The sequence below is a fragment of the Oncorhynchus mykiss genome, chromosome 2 (assembly GCF_057628025.1).
Source record: "Oncorhynchus mykiss isolate SJ-2025 chromosome 2, ASM5762802v1, whole genome shotgun sequence".
Lineage (NCBI taxonomy): Eukaryota > Metazoa > Chordata > Actinopteri > Salmoniformes > Salmonidae > Oncorhynchus > Oncorhynchus mykiss.
In genome coordinates this window covers 94,298,381-94,324,569 of record NC_143023.1, presented here as the reverse complement: position 1 = coordinate 94,324,569, position 26,189 = coordinate 94,298,381, and the positions used below count along the sequence as shown (strand labels likewise).

General features: G+C 43.7%; 1 protein-coding gene across 10 annotated transcripts; it reads right to left on the bottom strand.

Moving 5' to 3' along the window:
• Positions 1 to 7,214: 7,214 nt before the first annotated feature.
• LOC110500101 (CCR4-NOT transcription complex subunit 4) lies at positions 7,215 to 26,138 on the bottom strand. 10 transcript variants are annotated; one of them, XM_090213025.1, is made up of 13 exons: positions 25,860 to 26,138; positions 23,894 to 24,132; positions 22,977 to 23,174; positions 19,854 to 19,940; positions 18,000 to 18,101; positions 17,533 to 17,658; positions 16,997 to 17,124; positions 16,615 to 16,845; positions 12,607 to 12,664; positions 12,089 to 12,350; positions 10,941 to 11,495; positions 10,265 to 10,528; positions 7,215 to 9,818 (listed from the first exon to the last, which is right to left on the bottom strand). In XM_090213025.1, exons 2-13 carry the CDS (start codon positions 24,065 to 24,067, stop codon positions 9,427 to 9,429), a joined length of 2,577 nt encoding a protein of 858 aa, XP_090069151.1. In that variant the 5' UTR covers positions 24,068 to 24,132; positions 25,860 to 26,138; the 3' UTR covers positions 7,215 to 9,426. The 10 variants fall into 10 exon arrangements, with proteins under 10 accessions (XP_090069151.1, XP_090069165.1, XP_021432946.2 ...); XM_090213039.1 differs by having other exon boundaries at positions 10,268 to 10,528; XM_021577271.3 differs by having other exon boundaries at positions 23,894 to 24,100; positions 25,860 to 26,128.
• Positions 26,139 to 26,189: the final 51 nt, after the last annotated feature.

Below are 26,189 nucleotides of genomic sequence, written 5' to 3'. Positions count from 1 at the left end.
TCCTCAATGAAAACAATGTACTGAGCAAATGTCAAATTGGCTTTTTACCAAATTACCGTACAACAGACCATGTATTCACCCTGCACACCCTAATTGACAACCAAACAAACCAAAACAAAGGCAAAGTCTTCTCACGCTTTGTTGATTTCAAAAAAGCCTTCGACTCAATTTGGCATGAGGGTCTGCTATACAAACTGATGGAAAGTGGTGTTGGGGGTAAAACATACGACATTATAAAATACATGTACACAAACAACAGGTGTGCGGTTAAAATTGGCAAAAAACACACATTTCTTCACACAGGGTCGTGGGGTTAGACAGGGATGCAGCTTAAGCCCCACCCTCTTCAACATATATATCAATGAATTGGCGCGGGCACTAGAAAAGTTTGCAGCACCCGGCCTCCCCATGCTAGGATCCGAAATCAAATGTCTGCTGTTTGCTGATGATCTGGTGCTTCTGTCACCAACCAAGGAGGGCCTACAGCAGCACCTAGATCTTATGCACAGATTCTGTCAGACCTGGGCCCTGACAGTAAATCTCAGTAAGACCAAAATAATGGTGTTCCAAAAAAGGTCCAGTCACCAGGACCACAAATACAAATTCCATCTAGACACTGTTGCCCTAGAGCACACGAAAAACTATACATACCTTGGCCTAAACATCAGCGCCACAGGTAACTTCCACAAAGCGGTGAACGATCTGAGAGACAAGGCAAGAAGGGCATTCTATGCCATCAAAAGGAACAAATTTCAACATACCAATTAGGATTTGGCTAAAAATACTTGAATCAGTCATAGAGCCCATTGCCCTTTATGGTTGTGAGGTCTGGGGTCCGCTCACCAACCAAGACTTCACAAAATGGGACAAACACCAAATTGAGACAATGCACGCAGAATTCTGCAAAAATATCCTCCGTGTACAACGTAGAACACCAAATAATGCATGCAGAGCAGAATTAGGCCGATACCCACTAATTATCAAAATCCAGAAAAGAGCCGTTAAATTCTATAACCACCTAAAAGGAAGCGATTCCCAAACCTTCCATAACAAAGCCATCACCTACAGAGAGATGAACCTGGAGAAGAGTCCCCTAAGCAAGCTGGTCCTGGGGCTCTGTTCACAAACATAAACACACCCTACAGAGCCCCAGGACAGCAGCACAATTAGACCCAACCAAATCATGAGAAAACAAAAAGATAATTACTTGACACATTGGAAAGAATTAACAAAAAAACAGAGCAAACTAGAATGCTATTTGGCCCTACACAGAGAGTACACAGCGGCGGAATACCTGACCACTGTGACTGACCCAAAATTAAGGAAAGCTTTGACTATGTACAGACTCAGTGAGCATAGCCTTGCTATTGAGAAAGGCCGCCGTAGGCAGACATGGCTCTCAAGAGAAGACAGGCTATGTGCTCACTGCCCACAAAATGAGGTGGAAACTGAGCTGCACTTCCTAACCTCCTGCCCAATGTATGACCATATTAGAGACACATATTACCATCAGATTACACAGATCCACAAATAATTCAAAAACAAATCCAATTTTGATAAACTCCCATATCTTCTGGGTGAAATACCACAGTGTGCCGTCACAGCAGCAATATTTGTGACCTGTTGCCACGAGAAAAGGGCAACCAGTGAAGAACAAACACCATTGTAAATACAACCCATATTTATGCTTATTTATTTTCCCTTGTGTAGCCTTAACCATTTGTACATCGTTGCAACACTGTATATATACACGTAATATGACATTTGTAATGTCTTTGTTTTGAAACTTCTGTATGTGTAATGTTTACTGTTAATTTTTATTGTTTATTTCACTTTTGTATATTATCTACCTCACTTGCTTTGGCAATGTTAACATGTTTCCCATGCCAATAAAGCCCCTTGAATTGAATTTAATTGAGAGAGAGAGAGTACACCCTCCACTCTGCAGCTAGAGAGAGAGAGAGAGAGAACACCCTCCACTCTGCAGCTAGAGAGAGAGAGAGAACACCCTCCACTCTGCAGCTAGAGAGAGAGAGAACACCCTCCACTCTGCAACTAGAGAGAGAGAGTACACGCTCCACTCTGCAGCTAGAGAGAGAGAGAGAGAACACGCTCCACTCTGCAGCTAGAGAGAGAGAGAGAACACGCTCCACTCTGCAGCTAGAGAGAGAGAGAGAACACGCTCCACTCTGCAGCTAGAGAGAGAGAGTACACGCTCCACTCTGCAGCTAGAGAGAGAGAGAGAACACGCTCCACTCTGCAGCTAGAGAGAGAGAGAGTACACCCTCCACTCTGCAGCTAGAGAGAGAGAGAGTACACCCTCCACTCTGCAGCTAGAGAGAGAGAGAGTACACCCTCCACTCTGCAGCTAGAGAGAGAGAGAGTACACGCTCCACTCTGCAGCTAGAGAGAGAGAGAGTACACGCTCCACTCTGCAGCTAGAGAGAGAGAGTACACGCTCCACTCTGCAGCTAGAGAGAGAGAGTACACGCTCCACTCTGCAGCTAGAGAGAGAGAGTACACGCTCCACTCTGCAGCTAGAGAGAGAGAGTACACGCTCCACTCTGCAGCTAGAGAGAGAGAGTACACGCTCCACTCTGCAGCTAGAGAGAGAGAGTACACGCTCCACTCTGCAGAGAGAGAGAGTACACGCTCCACTCTGCAGAGAGAGAGAGTACACGCTCCACTCTGCAGAGAGAGAGAGTACACGCTCCACTCTGCAGAGAGAGAGTACACGCTCCACTCTGCAGAGAGAGAGAGTACACGCTCCACTCTGCAGAGAGAGAGAGTACACGCTCCACTCTGCAGAGAGAGAGAGTACACGCTCCACTCTGCAGAGAGAGAGAGTACACGCTCCACTCTGCAGAGAGAGAGAGTACACGCTCCACTCTGCAGAGAGAGAGAAAGAGAGAGAGTAGAGATGTGGATCTTTGTGGATCTCTATCCACAAAGAAATCGAAAACAAATCCAATTTTGATAAACTCCCATATCTACTGGGTGAAATTCCACAGTGTGCCATCACAGCAGCAAGATTTGTGACCTGTTGCCACGAGAAAAGGGCAACCAGTGAAGAACACACACCATTGTAAATACAACCCATATTTATGCTTATTTATTTTATCTTGTGTCCTTAACCATTTGTACATTGTTAAAACACTGTATATATATATATATATATATATATATATATATATATATATATATATATATAAAATATGACATTTGTAATGTTTTTATTGTTTTGAAACTTCTGTATGTGTAATATTTACTGTTAATTTTTATTGTTTATTTCACTTTATATATTATCTACCTCACTTGCTTTGGCAATGTTAACAAATGTTTCCCATGCCAATAAAGCCCTTGAATTGAGAGAGTACACCCTCCACTCTGCAACAAGCAGTCTCTCCAGGAAGCAGGGAAACGTGGGTTTCAGCATTGTAAGTGACTGCTGTGTGTGTGTGTGTGTGTGTGTGTCTGATTGGTACTCAACTAAATTCTCAGATCAGAAGCTTTTTCTTTGCTGCAAGCAAAAAAAACTGTCATCTCCCCAAGATAATGCTAACAACGATGGCATAATTAGAGTATGATTAATCTCTATGTCCGTTACTGTTATACATGCATTGCCACCCACTGCTTGGTTCCTGTAGTACTCCCATAGCAAGCAGCACTACAGTAACTAGCGGGAATACACTATTTCAGCAAATTCTGGGAATTAATAAGTTAATCAATCATTTTTAATTTGTTTGAACACAAAGTAGCCAGCTTGTACTCATCACTCAAAATAGCATATTCTCTACCTGGCCCTGCCCAAGACAAAAGCTAACTAGAGGAATCTGATTGGCCAACCCTGCCAACTCATACACAGAAGTTATATAAAATAAAATAAAACACTGGGCGTGTTTGTAAATTCTCTCTGGTTATCTAATCTGATTTCAGAGCACTCGTCTGAGTGTGCCAGAGCACAGAATAACTGATGAATTTACAAACGCTCAACCCCCGTTGAATATGGCCGATGTCAGTAAACGTCGGCAAAAAAAAGGCAATTAAATTGTTGGCAGCAGCAGTTAATCACCAACGCTCTGGATAACATGAAAACAGCCTAACCAGCTCTGCTAGGGTGAGTAAAATGGTCAGAGTGAGGTGTTCTCTCATGTGTCTGGAAGTAGCTAGAAAGCTAGCCAACATTAGCCAGTTAGCTTGGGTGCTTGACTGCCGTTGTGAGGTCAGAACGCTCGGATCAGCACTACTCCTCGACCAGAGCGCCCAGTGTGGCTCTGAACGCTCTGAATTTACAAACACCCAGAGTGCACTCTGGCACTCCAGTTTAAATTACGAACACACTCCATTTTGGATTTCCTACACTGACTTTCCTGACCCTGTGACCTCTGACCCTTTACTTTCCACTACAGGTAATACTTATTTATTACAAATCATTCATGAAAAACAATATATACAAAATATGTATAATTCCTATATACATATCAGGCAGACATTGTGCAATATCACTTCAGCTGTGAGTATGTGAAGTGCTTGCTGTGTGAAAGCACTCTATTTTCCTGCTTGTCTGTGCGCGTAAGTGCCTGTGTGTCCGATCGGCAACACAGTAGTGAGAGAGAGCAGTGCCTCCCCCTCTACTGCCTCTGTGTTGCTGACTCATTGTCACTGCCCCAGAATCTGCTGGCTGTCTGCATTATTCACCGACACACCTTCCTCTGTTAACTGGTACTGTCTCCTCAGCACCTGGACTTGGCCGGCTATGGGGACTGTGCTGGTCCGTGGGGTCAGTGCTGGGATGGCCGTGCAGGCCCTAGGGACCAGGCATCAGTGGGAGCCGGGGGACTTGTCTCAGAGGGCATTTCCAACCTCCAGCCTCCCCAGCCTTAAATCACTTGGCCTGACCTGTGGATTCTCATATTGTGATTCATTAGCATAACCTTGATTATCTCTGACTTGCCTGACTGATTTAACTCGTAGGAAGACGTTGATTAACAAGAAGGTTCAGAACAACATTCTAGAAGCCTGGGGTTTGAAAAAAAAAAAAAAAAAAAAATCAGACTGGGAAGACCACAGGTAACAGGGACAATGTTGGATTCATGCCCTTTTAACCTTGCTTTGGATTAAACTAATTCATGAACAGTAGAGACATTCATTCATCAAAAACCCAGAGGCAAGAAGAATAACCTAACATTACAATTTTGTCACCGCAGTCCATGAACGAACGCATTGGGGTGAGATCTCACAGGAAAGACAGGAAGTAAAACAATAGTGTTGGACTCTTATAAAGTCATGATGCATTAGCATATCCTTGACTATCCCTTATGTAACTAATACAAAAGACATTGATTCAATTATAAAACGGTAAACATTATTCTACCAGCGTGAGGTGTTGAAGTCACACCGGGATTCTGTCGCCACGGTACATAACTGACAGTAGTGATGTCACAGGATCAGTTTCCCTCCAGTGTTGCCTTCAATCTGTCTGAGGTCCTACAGAGTGAACTATAGCAGTACACTGCTATTCTGCTGCAGGTAGCCACATAGTACTGCATAGGCTGGCTGGCTGCGTGGACCAGGTTGCACTGCACAGGAGGTGGGTGAGGACTGCATACAGTATGCAAGAACACACACACACTCCTACCTCTCAGACAAACCCTCAGATCTGAGAGCACCATCTAGCTGGCCACATACTCCTGCCAACTTTTCAAAGTCAATAAATCAATGTAGGACAATGTCAATTTGATATCAGTTGGGACAGAATTAAAAACAATTACAGGGGTTTTACAGGGGATAAACAACGAAGACGCAATGTACTTAGAGATAACCTTCAGTACCTGGGCGTCAACATCCCACTGAGCTCTACCAACTGTTGTCGGGGGAAACAGGGTCTCTGTCTCAAACAGCATCCTATTCCCTATGTAGTACAATACAGGGCTCTGGTCAAAAGTAGTGCACTATATATGGAATAGCGGGCCATTTGGGAAACAACAGACTAAATTTGGGATACAACAGACTAAATTTGGGATACAACAGACTAAATTTGGGAAAAAACAGACTAAATTTGGGAAACAACAGACTAAATTTGGGAAACAGACTAAATTTGGGAAACAGACTAAATTTGGGAAACAGACTAAATTTGGGAAACAACAGACTAAATTTGGGATACAACAGACTAAATTTGGGATACAACAGACTAAATTTGGGATACAACAGACTAAATTTGGGATACAACAGACTAAATTTGGGATACAACAGACTAAATTTGGGATACAACAGACTAAATTTGGGATACAACAGACTAAATTTGGGATACAACAGACTAAATTTGGGATACAACAGACTAAATTTGGGAAACAACAGACTAAATTTGGGATACAACAGACTAAATTTGGGATACAACAGACTAAATTTGGGATACAACAGACTAAATTTGGGATACAACAGACTAAATTTGGGATACAACAGACTAAATTTGGGTTGCAGAGCCTCAGCAGGGAGAGAATACTCTGCCCCCTGGTGGAGAGAAAGTAAAAATACAGTCCTGAAGAAATTTCTCTCTTTAACATTTAAGTAATGATTGATTGACTTGAGTTTATGTGGTGTCACATTTAAGTTCATTCAAATGTTCTACTGGTCTTAAAATGCAGGTCTTCGCAGTGTGGAAATCAAGCTGACGTTACATCAGAAACATTAGGTGTCTGTTTCCTGTGGAGATCAAGCTGACGTTACATCAGAAACATTAGGGGTCTGTTTCCTGTGGAGATCAAGCTGACATTACATCAGAAACATTAGGGGTCTGTTTCCTGTGGAGATCAAGCTGACGTTACATCAGAAACATTAGGGGTCTGTTTCCTGTGGAGATCAAGCTGACGTTACATCAGAAACATTAGGGGCTGACGTTACATCAGAAACATTAGGGGTCTGTTTCCTGTGGAGATCAAGCTGACGTTACATCAGAAACATTAGGGGTCTGTTTCCCAGGCGCAGAACAAATCTAGTGCTGGAGTAGAAAGCATGCTCAAATGGACATTCTCCATTGAAATAGGGTTTTAGTCCAGGATAGGATTTCATCCGTGTCCAGGAAACAGACCCTACGAGTTGTAACACTGGTTGTATCGACATGTTATGACACTTCAGAACAGTCAATGTAATACTTTAACGACAAGGAAACGTGACAGTGTGTGAATCTGTGAAACAAAAAGAGCCAAATCGTGCACTGGGTTTTTCCATTTTATTTAAGGTTTCTTTTTCCAGACCTGCAGAGGACAGTTCAATTCCTTTAAGCTCCTCAATGAGTGTTTAACTCAGCGTCATGTTTAAAACCACGGTAGTACGACTGACTGTTGGTTTCTCCTGGATCAGTTCTTGTTTCTGGTGAATACTGTTTTTAATAGGGGACGGCAGGAGAAAGAGGGAGAGAGAGAAAGATGGAGAGATCATGAGTTAAGCCTAAAAGAAAGAGGCTGTGAAGGGAGGAGAGGTTATTCATTCTCTTGGCCCAGAGGAAGGCAGAGAGCTCCTTGGATTAAATTGCAAGCCGTCGTTTGTCAGCTTGTCTTGTAGCACTTTACGATATCACATTGCATTATTTCCATTCTCAGAGGTTTTATACAGATACATATCAGAACATCTTGACACCCTTTCCCAATCACTCAAGCGCCTCTCATTAATTCATGGTAAGGCCTCGTTGAAAGCCCTCGCGGGTCTAACAAGGTGTAAACTTGTAACGCTATTGGCTACCCTTATTAGTATTAGTTTTGACCTGCATATCCTGGAAGCCTTTTCATCAACACCTTAATTTCTCTGTTTTGTCTGCTTTCTGGTAGTTCTCCTGATAAGGGTTTAGCTACTGGAGGTGCCACACAGTGGCACTGTGTATAAGACCAAATCCTGGTTTCAGGACGTCCCAGTATTAGCCTGTAATACTCCCAACAGTTTTTAAATACTGTACTTTTTTTCCCTAGCCTCGACGCCAACCGCTCCGTTTCACCAGAATTAGCAGTTAACGTGCCGAGGTCTGGTATCGCGAGTCTTGGCCTATTCTTCTTCCGACCAGCGAACAGTGGCGAGACTCTTTAACCAGTCGGCCAGCCCTCCTGTTAGGTGGTGCTACTTCCTCTGATACAGAGGTTCAACTGAATCTTCCCTCTACTACAGGACGGGGCACCATGACCCCTGACCCCAAAGGGATGAACGTTGGTTTTAATGACCTGCATGAGACAAGTCATTGGCTGGGCGCGTTCCAGGCAGACTACATTGCAGTCGCCTGCCAGATCTCACAACGCCTGGATAGGTGTTCTCAGCTAACCAGTTAAATCAGCTATAGCTGATCAGTTCTCAGCTAACCACATATGATATAGCAGTCTGACATTGACTTCAAAAGGTTGATCATTGGTTGCTGCATTGAGTGCAGCACGACTACAATCTAGTCGGCCTGGAACGTCACCATTGTGACCGTGTGTCTAACATGGAAACCGTAGCATGTATAGCCTACCTGTGCCCTCAACTCACCCCTCCTGACGTCTTAGTCCGCCCATCTCTGTCTGCAGAATTTCCTGTCATCTGAACCAACTACGACAAGTCCCTCAACAATAGTTCTCGAAAGATTCCCAACCATACCTGTTAAACCGTTAAACTGAGGCATTTTGCCACATGCCCAAAGTGAACCACTCCAGGGCTTCTCTGCAGCGAGGGAGCGTAGAGTTTCATCCAGGTCTCCTGTTCTGTTGAAAGTGGGGTTGATGAGGGTTTTTAGGGCAAAGCTTTAAGAGCAGATTTCCATTAATTTGGTTGCTTCATCCTCAGAGTAATCGTGACTTCACTTCTTTCACCCATTTCATATTTAAATCACAAGTTAACTTCTTAAAATTACCCACGTTAATCTTGTTTCCTGTGCGTTTTGTAGTTATCGACTTCGGCGACACCATACCTAGTACTGCTCCTGTTCTCCGTGCTCGTCTAGATCATAAAGAACGGACCTCAAGTGAAGCTCACAGCAGTGTCTCATCCCAAATAAATTCACCCGGGTCATATTCATTATGCACCAAACGAAAGAAAACTAAGTGAAACCGGCAGGGACTACATGGATTTATCTGTCCAATAAGAAACACTTTCCGTTTTCAAAACGTTTCACAACTACTGAACACACCCCTGACTACTGGAGCTCACAGTAAGGCATTGACTTGGTCGGTGGCAGGCCAAAAGGGAGGGTAACTAACAATGCATGTCATGTGACACGGGGAAAAGAAAGAAAGAAAAAAAAGGAACAAACAGGCCGTCAGAACAGAACAAAAAGATAGAAGTTTAAAGGACAAAGAAAGCAGCCTTGTTATTTTGTTAGCTAATAATTCTTCATAATTTGATAATCTGCAGATTGGTGTGTGTGTACACTGTATCTGTATCGGGTTGGGACACTGCTGTAATCTGTCTTTAGTGTCGGTCTCCGGCGGTGGTACTGTTTAGCAGCTCGGTAGCGCCCTGGCCTGGGGGTCTGAAGGCTGTCTGGAAGCCTGGGGGAGGGCTGTGAAACTGGCTGGGGTTGGCCTGTGTGGGTTGGGCCAGGCTGGGAAGGTAAGGGGCCCAGCCGGAGCCAGCTCTGTGGTGGAGGGGGAGGTGTGGGTGTGAGGCAGCCTGGTCTAGGAGGCCGTGGTGGTGGCTGTGGAGGGACAGGTGCTGTTGGTTCTGGGGCTGCTGGGGGAGAGAGGAGCTAGGCAAGGCAGGGCCGTCCATCTCGGTCAGGGCCTGGAGGGACTTGAGCCAGTGGGGAGGGTTCTGGTCTTCTTGGAAAAGGTCTAAACTGTTCCCTGTCGAGGCTGGGATGCCTGAAGAGAGGAGAGAGATGGATGAGTGAGTGAGTGGGAACTGTAGGACAGAGTTTCCCAAACTCTGCATGCTTTGGTTTTTGCCCTAGCACCACACAGCAGATTCAAAATAGCCAACTCATCATCAGCTTTTGATTAGGGCAAAAACCAAAACGTGTACCCAGAGGGAGCCCTCGGGACCAGCTGGAGAAACCATGGAGACCCACTTCCATTTAGTATCTTTAGTGCAGTCTACAGATCTCCATGGAAAACAGTGACTATTGTTGGTGAGTAGAGTATCCTGGCTAAATAAAGATGACATGTCCAACTCTGCTTATAACACTTTCAAGCCTATCTTAATAAGTTAGTGTAAATAGTTGTTAAATATCCGCATGTTATATGACAGAATAAAGTCATTATTATCATCGCATTGTACCCGTGTAATAAATACGTCTGGGGTTACTCACTACCTGTGATGATGGCTGGGTCCATCCAGCTGGCTGTACCGTCCCAGCTGAGGCTGTGTGATAGCCCCCCTGGCCCATTTAGCCCCCCAGGACCCCCCAGGTGGTTGGGCCGCCCGATGTGGTTCACACTGGAGGACGAGGAGGAGGAGGAGGAAGAGGAGGAGTTGGGGAGACCGCCGAAGTTGATGTTTATGTTGGGGAGGAGAGCTCTCAGGCCAGCCTGCCATTCTTTCACATTGAGGCCATCTATAGAACAGCTGCTTTCTAGAGAGAAAACATATTTAATTAGAAAATAAGCAGTGCTGATTTGCTTCATTTATTACAGATTTTATGAATCCACACCTTCACAGGTGGCTTTGGACTGCCATCTTGTGGCCAAAACACAGAACTACATTACATGTCATTTGTCATTTTGACCTTGCAGGAAACATGGGAGAAATCGGCAAAACGATGACATGTTTTGACATTCAATGCTTGCTACAGTCCTACTGGACAGACTGTATTAAACATGACTCAAACAGGGTTGGGGTCAACTGAATTTCAATTCAGTCCATTCAGGATTTAAACTGAAATGCCAATTTCAATTTTTGTTTAATTCCTGAATTGAGACAAGACATAACTTACTCCTAACCTCAACACTCCAAGAAGACAGAGCCAGGGTCTTAAAACAACCTACCCGATATGGGGATCCCTCCCAGCCCTGTACTGTGGCGCTGAGGAGGCATGCTCAAGTCCAGGAAGTTTCCGTGTCCCCCTCCAGCGTTGGCCAAGTGGTTCAAGTGTGAGAGGTGATTATTGTTGCGTGCCGAGGGAGACATGTCCATCCAGGGATGCCGAGAGGCTGTGGCGGCCTGGGCAGCCTGACTGCCACCATGATGACTACTCTGACTCTGGGAACCAGGGAAACTAAAAGAACTATAGATTTGCCTGTGGTGGAGCTGAGAGAGGCGGGGTGGAGGTCCAAGGCTACTGGGGAAATGGTTGGGGTTGGAGGGGGGCAGGTGAAGGCCGTGGTGGGACCCGGGGTGGTGGAGGCTGAAGGGGCCGGGGGACCCCAGCGGACTGGGCTGGTCCTGGACTGACAGCTCCTTCTCTATGAGGTCAGCCAGGGCCTTCCTCGTGATGTCGAAGGGGTCGAAGCCTAGGTCGTCGTCCTGCTGTTGTGTCTTGGATGAGGAGCCGAAGCCGAAGGCCGCCTGCCAGTCTGTGGAGGACGAGACCGGTATTGTGTCTGGGGAAGGGAGAGAACCATGGAAAACTTATCTAGTGGTTATGTTTCAAAGTTGAAAAGCAGTGGAGCAGACACTGCACTGTTTTTTTTCACCCCTTGTTTTGTTGTGTCCAATTGTTAGTAGTTACAATCTTGTCTCATCGTTGCAACTCCTGTACAGACTTAGGAGAGGCGAAGGTCAAGAGCCATGCGTCCTCCGAAACACAACCCAACCTAGCCGCTCTGCTTCTTGACCCAATCCAACCCGGAAGCTAGTCGCACCAATGTGTCGGAGGAAACACTGTACACCTGGCGACCAGGTCAGCGTGCACTGAGCCCGGCCCGCCACAGGAGTCGCTAGTGCTCGATGAGACAAGGACATCCCTGCCGGCCAAACCCTCCCTAACCCGGACGATGCTAGGCCAATTGTGCGCCGCCACATGGGCCTCCCGGTTGCGACAGAGCCTGGGCGCGAACCCAGTGTCTCTGGTGGCACAGCAGTGCCTTAGACCACTGCTCCACCCGGGACGCGACACTGCACTGTTAAAAGGAAGCATCGTCTACTAAACAGTGTGTGTGTGTGTGTGTCTCAGTGTCTACCCCACACAACCCACCTGATGCGAAGAGGCTCTGTGGTTCAGGGGTCATGGGCCAGTCGGGTCCCCCTCTAGGCGTGTTTGGGAAGGGGGGCAGGCCAGACGGGATAGGGTTGGGTTGTCTGAAGTTACTGTTGTCTGAGAACAGCGACTGGGACTCTGCAGCAGCCCCCTCGAAGGGAGAGCGGGCGGTGAGATCCACTACACTGATAGGAACCACCAGACTGCTCGGGGGTCTGGTCAGCCCCGGAGGAGAGGAGGGGGACTCACTGTTAGGCATCTGGAGAGGGGGGGGGGGGGACATTGGTAATGTCTGTGACAATGTAACATTTGTAAGAAATAAATCAGCTATATTTGAAATGGCCCAGAAGAAACTGTATACATATATTTAACAATAATTTCCCTAAATAACATCAATATGTTCCTCATGTAATAAAGTCATTATCTATATACTTATACACATCTTGAAAACACATGTAGAAAGGTTCAAACATTTCTGTACTTCTACATTAGGTCATTAGTAAAGGTCTTCGTACCTGTTGTAATGCCTCTCCATTCACCATACTTATTGTTTCCGGAGGTTTGTCGCTGGGACTAAAGAGAAACAGACTATGATTTTCATGGCCCACCACCAGCATTTAAAACAGACCAAAAGGAGACCCGTTTGGCCTGGAAGTTATAGCCTTTTCACTTTATTGTGCTGACCTGAATCAAACTAGGGCCGGCTTGGATTCTCTCTTCACACAGCCCTTTTCAACACGATTCCAGAAACTATAGTGAATGTGTAACCATGCAGGACAGAATAGTACTGCCTGCCTTCTCAGTAAGCTTGGTTTAACCCTCCAGTATACAGTATAACATCTCTGTTGTCATTGTAAAATGGACTAAAGTCTTAGTCTTGTACAGTGCCTTCAGAAAGTAGTCTCACCCTTGACTTTACACATTTCGTTGTGTTAAAGTCTGAACTTAAAATTGATCAATTGTAGATTTTTTTGGGTCACTGGCCTACATACAATAACCCATAATCAAAGTGGAATAATGTTTTTACAAATTAATTAAAAAAAAGTTAAAATGTCTTGAGTCAATAAGTATTCAAACTGTTATGGCTTAAATAAGTCCAGGAGTAACAGTGTGCTTCACAAGTCACATAATCAGTTGCATGGACTCTGTGTGCAATAATAGTGTTTAACATGATTTTTGAACGACCACCTCGCCTCTGTACAGTCAACGACCACCTCGCCTCTGTACAGTCAACGACCACCTCGCCTCTGTACAGTCAACGACCACCTCGCCTCTGTACAGTCAACGACCACCTCGCCTCTGTACAGTCAACGACCACCTCGCCTCTGTACAGTCAACGACCACCTCGCCTCTGTACAGTCAACGACCACCTCGCCTCTGTACAGTCAACGACCACCTCGCCTCTGTACAGTCAACGACCACCTCGCCTCTGTACAGTCAACGACCACCTCGCCTCTGTACAGTCAACGACCACCTCGCCTCTGTACAGTCAACGACCACCTCGCCTCTGTACAGTCAACGACCACCTCGCCTCTGTACAGTCAACGACCACCTCGCCTCTGTACAGTCAACGACCACCTCGCCTCTGTACTAGGTACAGTTAATGACTATCTCGCCTCTGTACTAGGTACACACATACAGAACTGTAAGGTCCCTCAGTTGAGCAGTGAATTTCAAACAGATTCAACCACGCAGACCAGGGAGGTTTTCCAATGCCTCACAATTTCAGGGATTTCACCATGAGGTCAATGGTGAATTTAAAACAGAGTTAAATGCCTGTGATAGGAGAAAACTGAGGATGGATCAACAACATTGTAGTTACGCAACAATACTAACCTAAATGACAGTGAAAAGGAAGTCTGTACAGGAAAAAAAACTATTCCAAAACATGCATCCTGATTGCAATAAGGCACTAAAGTAATACTGCAAAAAAAACGTGTTCAGCAATTCCCTTTTGTCCTGAATACAAAGTGTTACGTTTGGGACAAATCCAATACAGCACATTACTGAGTACCACTACATATTTTCAAGCATAGTGGTGGCTGCATTATGTTACGGGTATGCTTGTAATCTTTAAGGAATGGCGAGTTTTTCAGGATAAGAAAAAAAAACTGAATGGAGCTAAGCACAGGCAAAATCCTAGAGGAAAACCTGGTACAGTCTGCTTTCCACCAAAAACTGGGAATGAATTTACCTTTCAGCAAGACAATAACCTAAAACACAAGGCAAAATCTACACTGGATTTGCTTACCAAGAAAACAGCTAATGTTCCTGAGGGGCCGAGTTACAGTTTAGATTTAAATCTACTTGAAAATCTATGTTAATACCTGAAAATGGATGTCCAGCAATGATCAACAACCAATTTGATAGAGCTTTAAGAATTTAGAAAATAATAAATAGGAAAAAATAGTGTATAATCCAGTTGTGGAAAGCTCTAAGAGATTTACCAAGAACGCTGTAAATCACTGCCAAAGATGATTTACCAAGAACACTGTAAATCACTGCCAAAGATGATTTACCAAGAACGCTGTAAATCACTGCCAAAGATGATTTACCAAGAACACTGTAAATCACTGCCAAAGATGATTTACCAAGAACACTGTAAATCACTGCCAAAGATGATTTACCAAGAACGCTGTAAATCACTGCCAAAGATGATTTACCAAGAACACTGTAAATCACTGCCAAAGATGATTTACCAAGAACGCTGTAAATCACTGCCAAAGATGATTTACCAAGAACACTGTAAATCACTGCCAAAGATGATTTACCAAGAACACTGTAAATCACTGCCAAAGATGATTTACCAAGAACACTGTAAATCACTGCCAAAGATGATTTACCAAGAACACTGTAAATCACTGCCAAAGATGATTTACCAAGAACGCTGTAAATCACTGCCAAAGATGATTTACCAAGAACGCTGTAAATCACTGCCAAAGATGATTTACCAAGAACGCTGTAAATCACTGCCAAAGATGATTTACCAAGAACACTGTAAATCACTGCCAAAGATGATTTACCAAGAACACTGTAAATCACTGCCAAAGATGATTTACCAAGAACACTGTAAATCACTGCCAAAGATGATTTACCAAGAACACTGTAAATCACTGCCAAAGATGATTTACCAAGAACGCTGTAAATCACTGCCAAAGATGATTTACCAAGAACACTGTAAATCACTGCCAAAGATGATTTACCAAGAACGCTGTAAATCACTGCCAAAGATGATTTACCAAGAACACTGTAAATCACTGCCAAAGATGATTTACCAAGAACACTGTAAATCACTGCCAAAGATGATTTACCAAGAACACTGTAAATCACTGCCAAAGATGATTTACCAAGAACACTGTAAATCACTGCCAAAGATGATTTACCAAGAACACTGTAAATCACTGCCAAAGATGATTTACCAAGAACACTGTAAATCACTGCCAAAGATGATTTACCAAGAACACTGTAAATCACTGCCAAAGATGATTTACCAAGAACACTGTAAATCACTGCCAAAGATGATTTACCAAGAACACTGTAAATCACTGCCAAAGATGATTTACCAAGAACGCTGTAAATCACTGCCAAAGATGATTTACCAAGAACACTGTAAATCACTGCCAAAGATGATTTACCAAGAACGCTGTAAATCACTGCCAAAGATGATTTACCAAGAACGCTGTAAATCACTGCCAAAGATGATTTACCAAGAACGCTGTAAATCACTGCTAAAGATGATTCAGGATTGTGAATACTTATGTAAATGAGATATTTATGCATTTCATTTTCAATAAATTTGCACCAATTTTTTAAAACATGTTTTCATTGTCACTATGGAGTACCCATGTTGAATTCAGGCTGTAACAACAAAATGTGGAATAAGTCAAGGGGTATGAATACTTTCTGAAGGCACTGCATATCAGGGGTTCTCAAAGTGTGATCAAGGTACTGCAGGGGGTCTGTGGCCAGATCTCTCAATCTATATCCACCCACACACAATTTTTTAAAATTAATATTACAAAAAGAGAATTTTGGCCAAGGGATCCATGGAATATATTTAAAGCGTGTAATATTCATCTATAATGTATGTTCTTAACTCTGGGCAACATGGGCCTCGGAGGCTCACAGACATATTGATATCCACAGTACTCCAATTATACATTTTTTCAACTCAATACTATTCCCTCCCCCATTTAATAAAAAAAAAACTTAACTGCACTGTAATTTAAGTTTTAAAAACTTCGAAGTTCTCTCTGCCTAATGGCAAAAAGTGTAGAATTACGGGAAATTCGCTTTAAATCTGCATTATTTTCTCTCCGATGGCAAAATGCGGGCCTTTTAAAATGTTCCTTCCCCGGGGCTGAGACTTGGTTCGTCTGGCCATGTAATGGAGAAGTCATTGTAAAAAAATCCTTGTAGGCTATTTGTTAAATGGCACTCAAGCAATGTTCTGATTATGAGGGGGTGCTTTCACAAAAGTGGTCCATTACTCAAAAGGTTTGAGAAGCCCTGTTCCATATTACCTGTTGCTGTCACAGTTAGAGGAGAAGGGGGACAGGGCAGCACCCTGACCAGACCCCATCTCCAGCTCGGTGTCCAGCCCCAGGCCAAGTCCTAACCCATCGGAGGTCATGCCCTCTGGGTCCAGGCAGCAGTCTAGCAGCGGAGGAGACTTCCTGTCCTCTGACAGGCCATTGGCCAGTTTGCCACCGTACCCCGATTGAATCGGCCACCCATCTTTGCCATTGTTGGGTCTGTTGTGATAAATGGACAAATATCTAATAAAGAGATGTTGTGTGGTGGAAATCGATAGAAGACTAAGGTGGTCAAGCGGTTAGTGCCACAGCCTCCGGGGCAAATATTTACTGTTGGGTAGATAGGGGGAAGCCAAAATACCAAACATACCTGTGTGTAGAATTTGAAGATCTGCTTTTTGATTTTTCCCCTGCACACGGTGACGTTTGTAGAAAGCTTGGGTTCATTTTGTAGAGGTCCTGGAGTAGTGTTTGCTCGTATTCTTGGTGTTTCCCAGCCTAAGGACAAACATAATAACGTTAAGTCATTTAAGCAGTGAATCATAAACACACAACGCTCCCACTGTTCGCCACAGACACCTACTCAATTCAACTGTGTCGCAGCTTCCACCTAGACCCAGATCTAGCATGACAACGACATTAGGAATTGGCTATACAGCACATCCAGATCTGGGACCAGGCTAGCTTCAAATAACATTAATACTGAGGTCCAAAGTCACTTGAAGTAAGAACATGGAAAAGGCAGATACTAAAACATCCAAAAAGGAAATAAAAGAACAAGATCTAACCGGGGACAAGGTATACACACAGGTAAGGACGGTACATGACGTCAAGAGAAAGTTGTTAGGCATCTCTATTCACCCACCAACAAATCACACAGGAAGGAAAAAAAAAAGGATATGTTACCTGCATCTCCTCTTTAGTAAAGCTAGCCGCCTCGTCCCCCAGCTCATGTAGATACATACAGTCTGGTTTGGGACACTGCATGCTTTTAAGGAAGTAACTGCAGTATTTTGTTGTACCTAAAGAAGCCTGCATTAAAAAAAAAAAATACATGATTTTAAATACAGAAAGGAGAGCTCAGTGAAAATGTACTTGACAAATGTTCTCTTCAGTTGTTGCCCTCTAAATCATAATATTACATATCTAAGACAAAGGTCATATAGCATTTAAGATAAGGAACGTTATCAAATAAAGTACGATCTTACAATAAGTCTACAAACAGTTACTTCTAGGACCAGTTTCCCAGACAGATTAAGCTTTGTCCTGGACTAAAATGCTCCTTCAATGGAATTTCTCCATTGAGAATTGTTATCCAGGATTTGGTTTAATTCGTGTCCAAGAAACTGGCCCTGAATGTCTGTTTCGGTCACCTTGAGTGTTCTGCCGTCCACCACTACATTGTTTACACATTGTATTGCTCTGAGGGCGTCTTCAGAGCGGATATAGGTGACATAGGCACTGGCACTGGGACCCTGTGGATCAGAAAAGTTATAATAATAATAATAATAATAATAATAATAATAATATTCAGAATAGGTCATAAGAAAACACACTGCTTTGTTAGAGATGTATTGAGAGAAACCCACTTTTGAATTCAATCCCACTTTTTATGATCTGACTTTTCTCCAAAGTAATTGACAGCACAGACACCTACCCACTCAAGCGTTTTTCTTTATTTTTTCTACATTGCAGAAAAAAAATAGTGAAGATATCAAAAATATTTACTAACACATATCGAATCATGTAGTAACCAAAAGTGTTAAATCTACGATTCATCAAAGTAACCTTGATGGCCGCTTTGCACACTCTTGGCATTCTCTCAACCAGCTTCACGAGGTAGTCACCTGGAATGCATTTCAATTAACAGGCCTACCTTGTTAAAAGTTCAATTCCAAATTCTTTACTTCTTAATGCATTGAGCCAATCAATTGTGTGGTATACAGAAGATAGCCCTATTTGGTAAAATACCAAGTCCATATTATGCCAAGAGCAGCTCATAAGTATAGAGAAAGGACAGTCCATCACTACTTTAAAACATGAAGGTCAGTCAATTCTGAAAATTTCAAGATCTTTGAACGTTTCAAGTGTAGTCGCAAAAACCAAGAGCTATGATGAAACTGGCTCTCATGAGGGCGACCACAGGAAAGGAAAACCCAGAGTTACCTCTGCTGCAGAGTACAAGTTCATTAAAGTTACGAGCCTCAGAAATTGCAGCCCAAATAAATGCTTCACAGAGTTAAAGTAACAGACACATCTCAACATCAACTGTTCTGAGGAGACTGTGTGAAGCAGACCTTCATGGGAGAATTGCAGCATATAAACCACTTCTAAAGGACACCAATAAGAAGAGGATACTTGCTTGGGCCAAGAAACAAAAGAAATGGACTTAAGACCGGTGGAAATCTATCCTTTGTTCTGATGAGTCCAAATTGTAGATTTCTGGTTCCAACCGCCGTGTCTTTGTGAGACGCAGATTAGGTGAACGGATGATTTTCGCATGTGGTTGCCACCGTGAAGCATGGAGGAGGAGATGTGATGGGGCTTTACTGGTGACACTGTCAGTGAATTATTTAGAATTCAAGGCACACCTAACCAGCATGGCTACCACAGCATTCTGCAGCGATACGCCATCCCATCTGGTGTGCGCTTAGTCGGACTATCATTTGTTTTTCAACAGGACAACAACACATAACACACCTCCAGGCTGTGTAAGGGCTATTTGACCAAGAAGGAGAGTGATGGAGTGCTGCATCAGTCCTCCACAATCACCCAACCTCAACCCAATTGAGATGGTTTAGGATGAATTGGACCGCAGAGTCAAGGAAAAGCAGCCAACAAGTGATCAGCATATGTGGGAACCCCTTTCAAGACTGTGGGTAAAGCATTCCAGGTCAAGCTGGTTGACAGAATGCCAAGAGTGTGCAAAGCTGTCATCAAGGCAAATGGTGGCTAATTTGAAGAATACAAAACACATCTTGATTTGTTTTATACTTTTTTGGTTACTACATGATTCCATGTGTGTTATTTCATGGTTTTGATGTCTTCACTATTATTCTACAATGTGGAAAAGAGTAAAAATAAAGAAAAACCCTTGAATGAGTGTCTAAACTTTTGACTGGTACTGTATATATTTTAGTATGGCGATAGAACCCACGACTGTTCTCCGTTACCAACCTAAGTGTGCTACCCTCCTCCCAAGTGAGCCACAAAGAACCAGTTCTTACCTGTGAACCTGCATATGATGTGCTGTTGTTAATGACCACCTTGTGTATTTTCCCAAACTTCCCAAAATACTCTGGCCTTTTTAGAACCTGTGCAGAAATGAATAGAGATGGAGACATTTCTCACAAACAAAGCTTCATAAATACAGTCGAGGGAAAACAAATATAGCTAGGTCAGTAGACCGGAAATATGATCAAGTAACAGAATAGTAAGAAGAAATTCTGAATATCTTTGTCCAACTACTTAAAGCAGGGCTCTCCAACCCTGTTCCTGGAGAGCAACCCCTCCTTCAGGTTCACTCCGACCCTGTTCCTGGAGAGCAACCCCTCCTTCAGGTTCACTCCGACCCTGTTCCTGGAGAGCAACCCCTCCTTCAGGTTCACTCCGACCCTGTTCCTGGAGAGCAACCCCTCCTTCAGGTTCACTCCGACCCTGTTCCTGGAGAGCAACCCCTCCTTCAGGTTCACTCCGACCCTGTTCCTGGAGAGCAACCCCTCCTTCAGGTTCACTCCGACCCTGTTCCTGGAGAGCAACCCCTCCTTCAGGTTCACTCCGACCCTGTTCCTGGAGAGCAACCCCTCCTTCAGGTTCACTCCGACCCTGTTCCTGGAGAGCAACCCCTCCTTCAGGTTCACTCCGACCCTGTTCCTGGAGAGCAACCCCTCCTTCAGGTTCCCTCCGACCCTGTTCCTGGAGAGCAACCCCTCCTTCAGGTTCCCTCCGACCCTGTTCCTGGAGAGCAACCCCTCCTTTCGGTTCACTCCGACCCTGTTCCTGGAGAGCAACCCCCCCTTCAGGTTCACTCCGACCCTGTTCCTGGAGAGCAACCCCTCCTTTCGGTTCACTCCGACCCTGTTCCTGGAGAGCAACCCCCCCTTCAGGTTCACTCCGACCCTGTTCCTGGAGAGCAGGTTTTAACTCAGACCCCAATTGTAACTAACCTGATTCAGCTTATCAACCAACTAATTATTAGAGTCAGGTGTGTTAAACTAGGGTTGGAGTGAAAACCTACAGGATGGTAGCTCTCCAGGAACAGGGTTGGAGTGAATAACTCATGGATACAATTTGTATGTCTCTGTGTGCAGTTGAGATGATTGACATTAGCTTAGGGCAATTGCTGGAAGTCTCCCGGTACAGTAGCCAGCTCCTTTCAAAAGCAGGAAAATAAATCTAACTACTGTAAAGCTGGGGTAGTTATTTATTAATGCTAATAATCTACACACAGTAATCAATATTTTATAAATTCATACATTTTACTGATAATATATATATTTTTATGGTTATCCACTTCCTCATTTTCTGTCCCAATGTAGTATAGAGATGTAGAGATCGCAATGTTGTATCCGTCTCAATGGGATTTCCCACGGACTCACAAACACCATAAATGGGACAGATACAACAATTGTGACCTCTATACAGCTCTATGAGAAATACAACCCCAAGTCTCAAAATCTCGCAGTATCCCTTTAAAAATGACTGAAGCAAAGTGTGGGGGGGGGGGGGGGGGGACTTCAGTAGATTTAACGCGACGTGTTAAAAACTATTTCCAATCAATGTGCTAAGTGCTTTTGATCTCCACCGGCATCTGTGAACATCAAATACTCTAACGATAAAACTATGTACTCTGCACATAAGCAGCAAAAAAACAACATTTCCCAGGTAAAAAAAAAAAAAGTATGCATGGGTTAACTGAAGAAGGAATGGGATAGTATATCACGTTACTTACAGAAGAAACCTATGGCATTTGTCTGAAATCAGATGAGAAAATATGGATATCTTAAAAACAACTAATTACCTAGATGTCTCCTACACTATCGATGATGGACTCACCTTTGGGTCGGTGAGGCTTCAAGAGGAAAATCCTCAAAAAAGGCTAGTTCAACTAGGGTTGCAAAATTCAGGAAACTCACAAATTTCCCATGTTTTCCAAAAATCCTAGTGGTAAGATTCCCAATTTCTGGAAAACTAGGGTATTTCTGGAATTTTGCCACCTTAACAAAAAGGATCTAGATACTCTGAATGATCGGCTATGAAAAGCCAACTGAAATTTACTCCTGAGGTGCTGACTTGCTGCACCCTCGACAACTACTGTGATTATTATTATTTGACCCTGCTGGTCATCTATGAACATTTGAACATCTCGGCCATGCTCTGTTATAATCTCCACCCGGCACAGCCAGAAGAGGACTGGCCACCCCTCATAGCCTGGTTCCTCTCTAGGTTTCTTCCTAGGTTCTGGCCTTTCTAGGGAGTTTTTCCTAGCCACTGTGCTTCTACACCTGCATTGCTTGCTGTTTGGGGTTTTAGGCTGGGTTTCTGTACAGCACTTTGAGATATCAGTTGATGTACGAAGGGCTTTACAAATACATTTGATTGATTGGCCTATACGGATATAGTAGATCTACACTGAGTATTCCAAACATTAGGAACACCTACCCTTTTGCCCTCAGAACAACCTCAATTCACCAGGACACACACTCTACAAGGTGTTGAAAGCGTTCCACAGGAATGCTGGCCAATGTTGACTCCAATGCTTCCTACAATTGTGTCAAGTTGGCTGGATGTCTATTGGGTGGTGGACTGTTCTTTATACACACAAAGGAAACTGTTGAGCATGAAAAACCCAGCAGCATTGCAGTTCTTGACACAAACCAGTTTGCCTGGCACATACTACCATACCACATTCAAAGGCACTTCACTTTGTCTTGCCCTTTCACCTTCTGAATGGCACACACACACAATCCATGTCTCAATTGTCTCAAAGCTTAGAAAATATTTAACCCGTCTCCTCCCATTCATTTTATTTATTAAACTAGGCAAGTCAGTTAAGAACAAATTCTTATTTACAATGACAGCCTAGGAACAGTGGGTTAACTGTCTTGTTCAGGGGCAGAATGACAAATTTTTTACCTTGTCAGCTCGGGGATTCAATCTAGCAACCTTTTGGTTACTGGCCCAACGCTCTAACCACTAAGCTACCTGCTGCCCCATGATCTACATGGGGCAGTTTTAACAAGTGACATCAATACGGGATCATCATTTTCACCTGGTCAGTCAATGTCATGGAAAGAACATCTAATATACACTCAATGTATATTAATGTAGTAAGCTCATAGGTGTCTCACCTCTGGATCTGCGAGCCTTTGAGAGAGCCCGACCACAAACACCAGGTTTCTCTGCACCACCCTGACGCTGGCCAGGTGTTTCCTGTTCTCTGTCACCTTCTGCTTCTTCTCGTTCTGTTTCTGCTTCTTCTCATTCTTTATCCTCTGGATCTCCTCCTGTGACAGGGGCTTGTACACCGCAGGGTCCTCCGGGTACGGCTGGATGGTAGGAGCAGAGATAGACAGGTAAACTCACCTATACAGACTATAGGTATATCCTTCTGGGGAGTGTTAGGAGCTGAGTAGAATCATTTCTGTCTCTGATGGATGAAGAAAGTAGTATTACATTATACTAGATCAGTACTCTCCAACCCTGTTCCTGGAGCGCTACTGTCATGTAGGTTGTCGTTCCAACCGTAATCAAGCGCACCCGATTATAATAATTTGCTGGTTGATAAGCTGAATCAGGTTAGTTACAACTGGGGTTGAAACGAAAACCAACAGGAGCGTAGCTCTCCAGGAACAGGGTTGAAAAGCCCTGTACTAGACTGTAGGTCACATTTCCATAACCCCAACGAGCCAGCCTTTTTCTGCAGACGGGGCAGAGGCCGTTCTCGTCTGTGCGGACACGGGGCCAGCAGAAGTGTAGGAGAAAGGCTAGGGGGTTAGGATAGGTTAAGTACCTATCTGCAGGCGGGGCAGAGGCCGTTCTCGTTTGTTCAGATGCGGTGCCAGCAGAAGGGCTAGGGGTTAGGATAGGTTATGCACCTTTCTGCAGACAGGACAAAGGTCGTTCTCGTTTGTTCAGATGCGGTGCCAGCAGAAGGGCTAGGGGTTAGGATAGGTTATGCACCTTTCTGCAGACAGGACAAAGGTTGTTCTCGTTTGTTCAGATGCGGTGCCAGCAGAAGGGCTAGGGGTTAGGATAGATTACTTACCTTTCTGCAGGCGGGACAGAGGCCGTTCTCGTCTGTGCGGATGCGGTGCCAGCAGAAGCGGCAGATCTGGTAGCCACAGGTGCAGGGGAAGAAGTTGACGTCGTCAATCTCCAGCGGCTCCATGCACAGAGGGCACTCCATAGAGTCATCCTTCATCTCGGGGCTGTGGGACATCCTATGGTACGGTGAAGGGAGCAGGTGTCACGGCTGGGAGGGAGGAGCGTAGTACGGGATGGGAGCTTTAGTAAGACATCAAGTTATCTTAATTGTCCCAATTGGGAAATGTGTTGTGCAGTCAGGATTCAACAATAAACATTAAAAACATACATGAAACAGTGAGATGGATAAAAAGGGACAGTCATTGTTGAAAAGTGCAGCAATAAATAGACATTTCCTTTCATGTGCAGATGATAGGATAGAGACTGGAAAGACAATTCTGCTCCTCACAGACTCTATTTTGACTATTTTCTAAGTAGGTAAATAGTCAACAATTGATAGGTTTCCATCCAATTGGAAACAGATTTGCATGCAAATATTCAAAAATCCCTATAAAAAGTAAGATGCGCATTTTCCATCCAGAGATGTGTTCCCATCAAGTTAGTTTGATATGGCTATTATATCAATATTTGCACATAAACAGCTTCATTTCTCACATAATTAATTTTACCAACACAAAAAGATCACCTCTTGTAGCTTATTTTGTTTCGCTGACATTTTTTTAATTTAACAACAAATCTGCTGTTTCCATCAAGCTTGTAGAAACTTTTTATCTGACATAATTTACTCGCATTAAAAAGGCTGGATCGGACACCTGGATAGTGGAGAACATTAATAGTACACTAGTGACAACGCAAAACGTAGGCCTAAATCAGACCTGCTCACTTAACTAGTGGTACTGGTGTCTTAATATTTTAGTAGTCGAAGCTGAATGTTATGAGGATCATCACCAACTTCTGCCTGTGTTACAGGTCAATTGGCAACAGCTTGATACGAAAGTAGCAGATTGTGGTAAGGACAGCCAGCCACAAACACATTATGTGATGTTTAGACAGTAGGAGGGCGTACCTTCTTGTAGCTGTCAACTGTAATAGATCAAAGACTGATTAAAAACCAGGCCTATTGAATGTTGGGGTTTGCTCAGTTCGCGTTGGTCTTTAATAGAAATAGATTGCAAACTGGAAGTCACTCAACCAGTGAGCTAGCTAGCTGATTTACAAGTAACGGCCATTGACAAACTAGCTTACGTTAGCTCCATGGGTAACACTAGTTAACCAACTAACATTAGGTACTTTCCAATTTAATAGTTCAAACGCATATTTAAATCCGTTGCTAAACTACAGCGGACATAACAAACATTCCCCTCAACAAATGATGCAGGTATACAAGTACTATAAGCAGCAATGGTCAGAAGACTGATACTATGAAGCCAAATAGCTAGGTAATTAACGTTAGCATGCTGGTAATGGTTTGCAATGATTCTCTCCTGTGTTAACATATGTTAGTTAGCTCGCAAAAAAAAAGCCGGTCAGGTGCCTAAACAATAAAAATAGGAGTAAGACTCAAGTCAACGAGTCAAATGCCGTCCGTTTGACATTTTGCTTTGAGTAAATACCCAACGTTCACATGACAGGCACTGTCGTGTGAATACAAAGTGACAGCTTGTTAACCAACGAAAGTGCTAAGAGGCTAACATTAGCCAACAAGCTAACTTCAGAATCTAGGCTAGTTAGCGACTGCGGCCTACTAACGTTAGCTTGCGAGCTAACAGACTCAAGACACAGTAAACGATTGACATTAGATTAAATCCACAACTAGCTAGGCGTCAATGCAAAAATGATTGGCATTGAGGCAGAAACTGTATACATTCGTTCATGCACTGTATAAAATCGTTCAAGCTAAATGTTATGTTACCACGAAATTACCAGCAGACAGTTACAATAATAGTTTCGACTAGCTAGCTACTTACCCTGTACGTATTACAGGGATTCCAATCCAAATGGACAGTCACACCAAATTGGGCGGGGATTGCTGATGTCTCTGAACTGTCCAGATTTGTATAGACACTTGAGATTATGTTAGGCTTATTATTGCGCTATAATTCAAAAAGCTTGATAGATGTTTTGTCCTTTTCTTGTTTTGTTTTTTTTATCTGTAAAGAAGATACGCTCTAACCACCATCTTAGCTAGCATTAAAATAGGGAGGAGTGAATGAAGCAAGCATTCAGTAAGTACTGCGGCGGCGCAGAAGGTTATCAACAGTGCATTGTGGGAAATATAGTTAATTGCATTTTCAGTC

Coding starts and splice junctions, on each gene's coding strand:
- LOC110500101 (XM_036959535.2), bottom strand. CDS start 24,067: ATGTCCCACAGCCCCGAGATGAAGGATGACTCTATGGAGTGCCCTCTG. Junction 16,846..16,996: donor TCTTCAAATTCTACACACAG/GTATGTTTGGTA, acceptor TTATCACAACAG/ACCCAACAATGGCAAAGATG. Junction 11,496..12,088: donor ACAGAGCCTCTTCGCATCAG/GTGGGTTGTGTG, acceptor TCCCTTCCCCAG/ACACAATACCGGTCTCGTCC.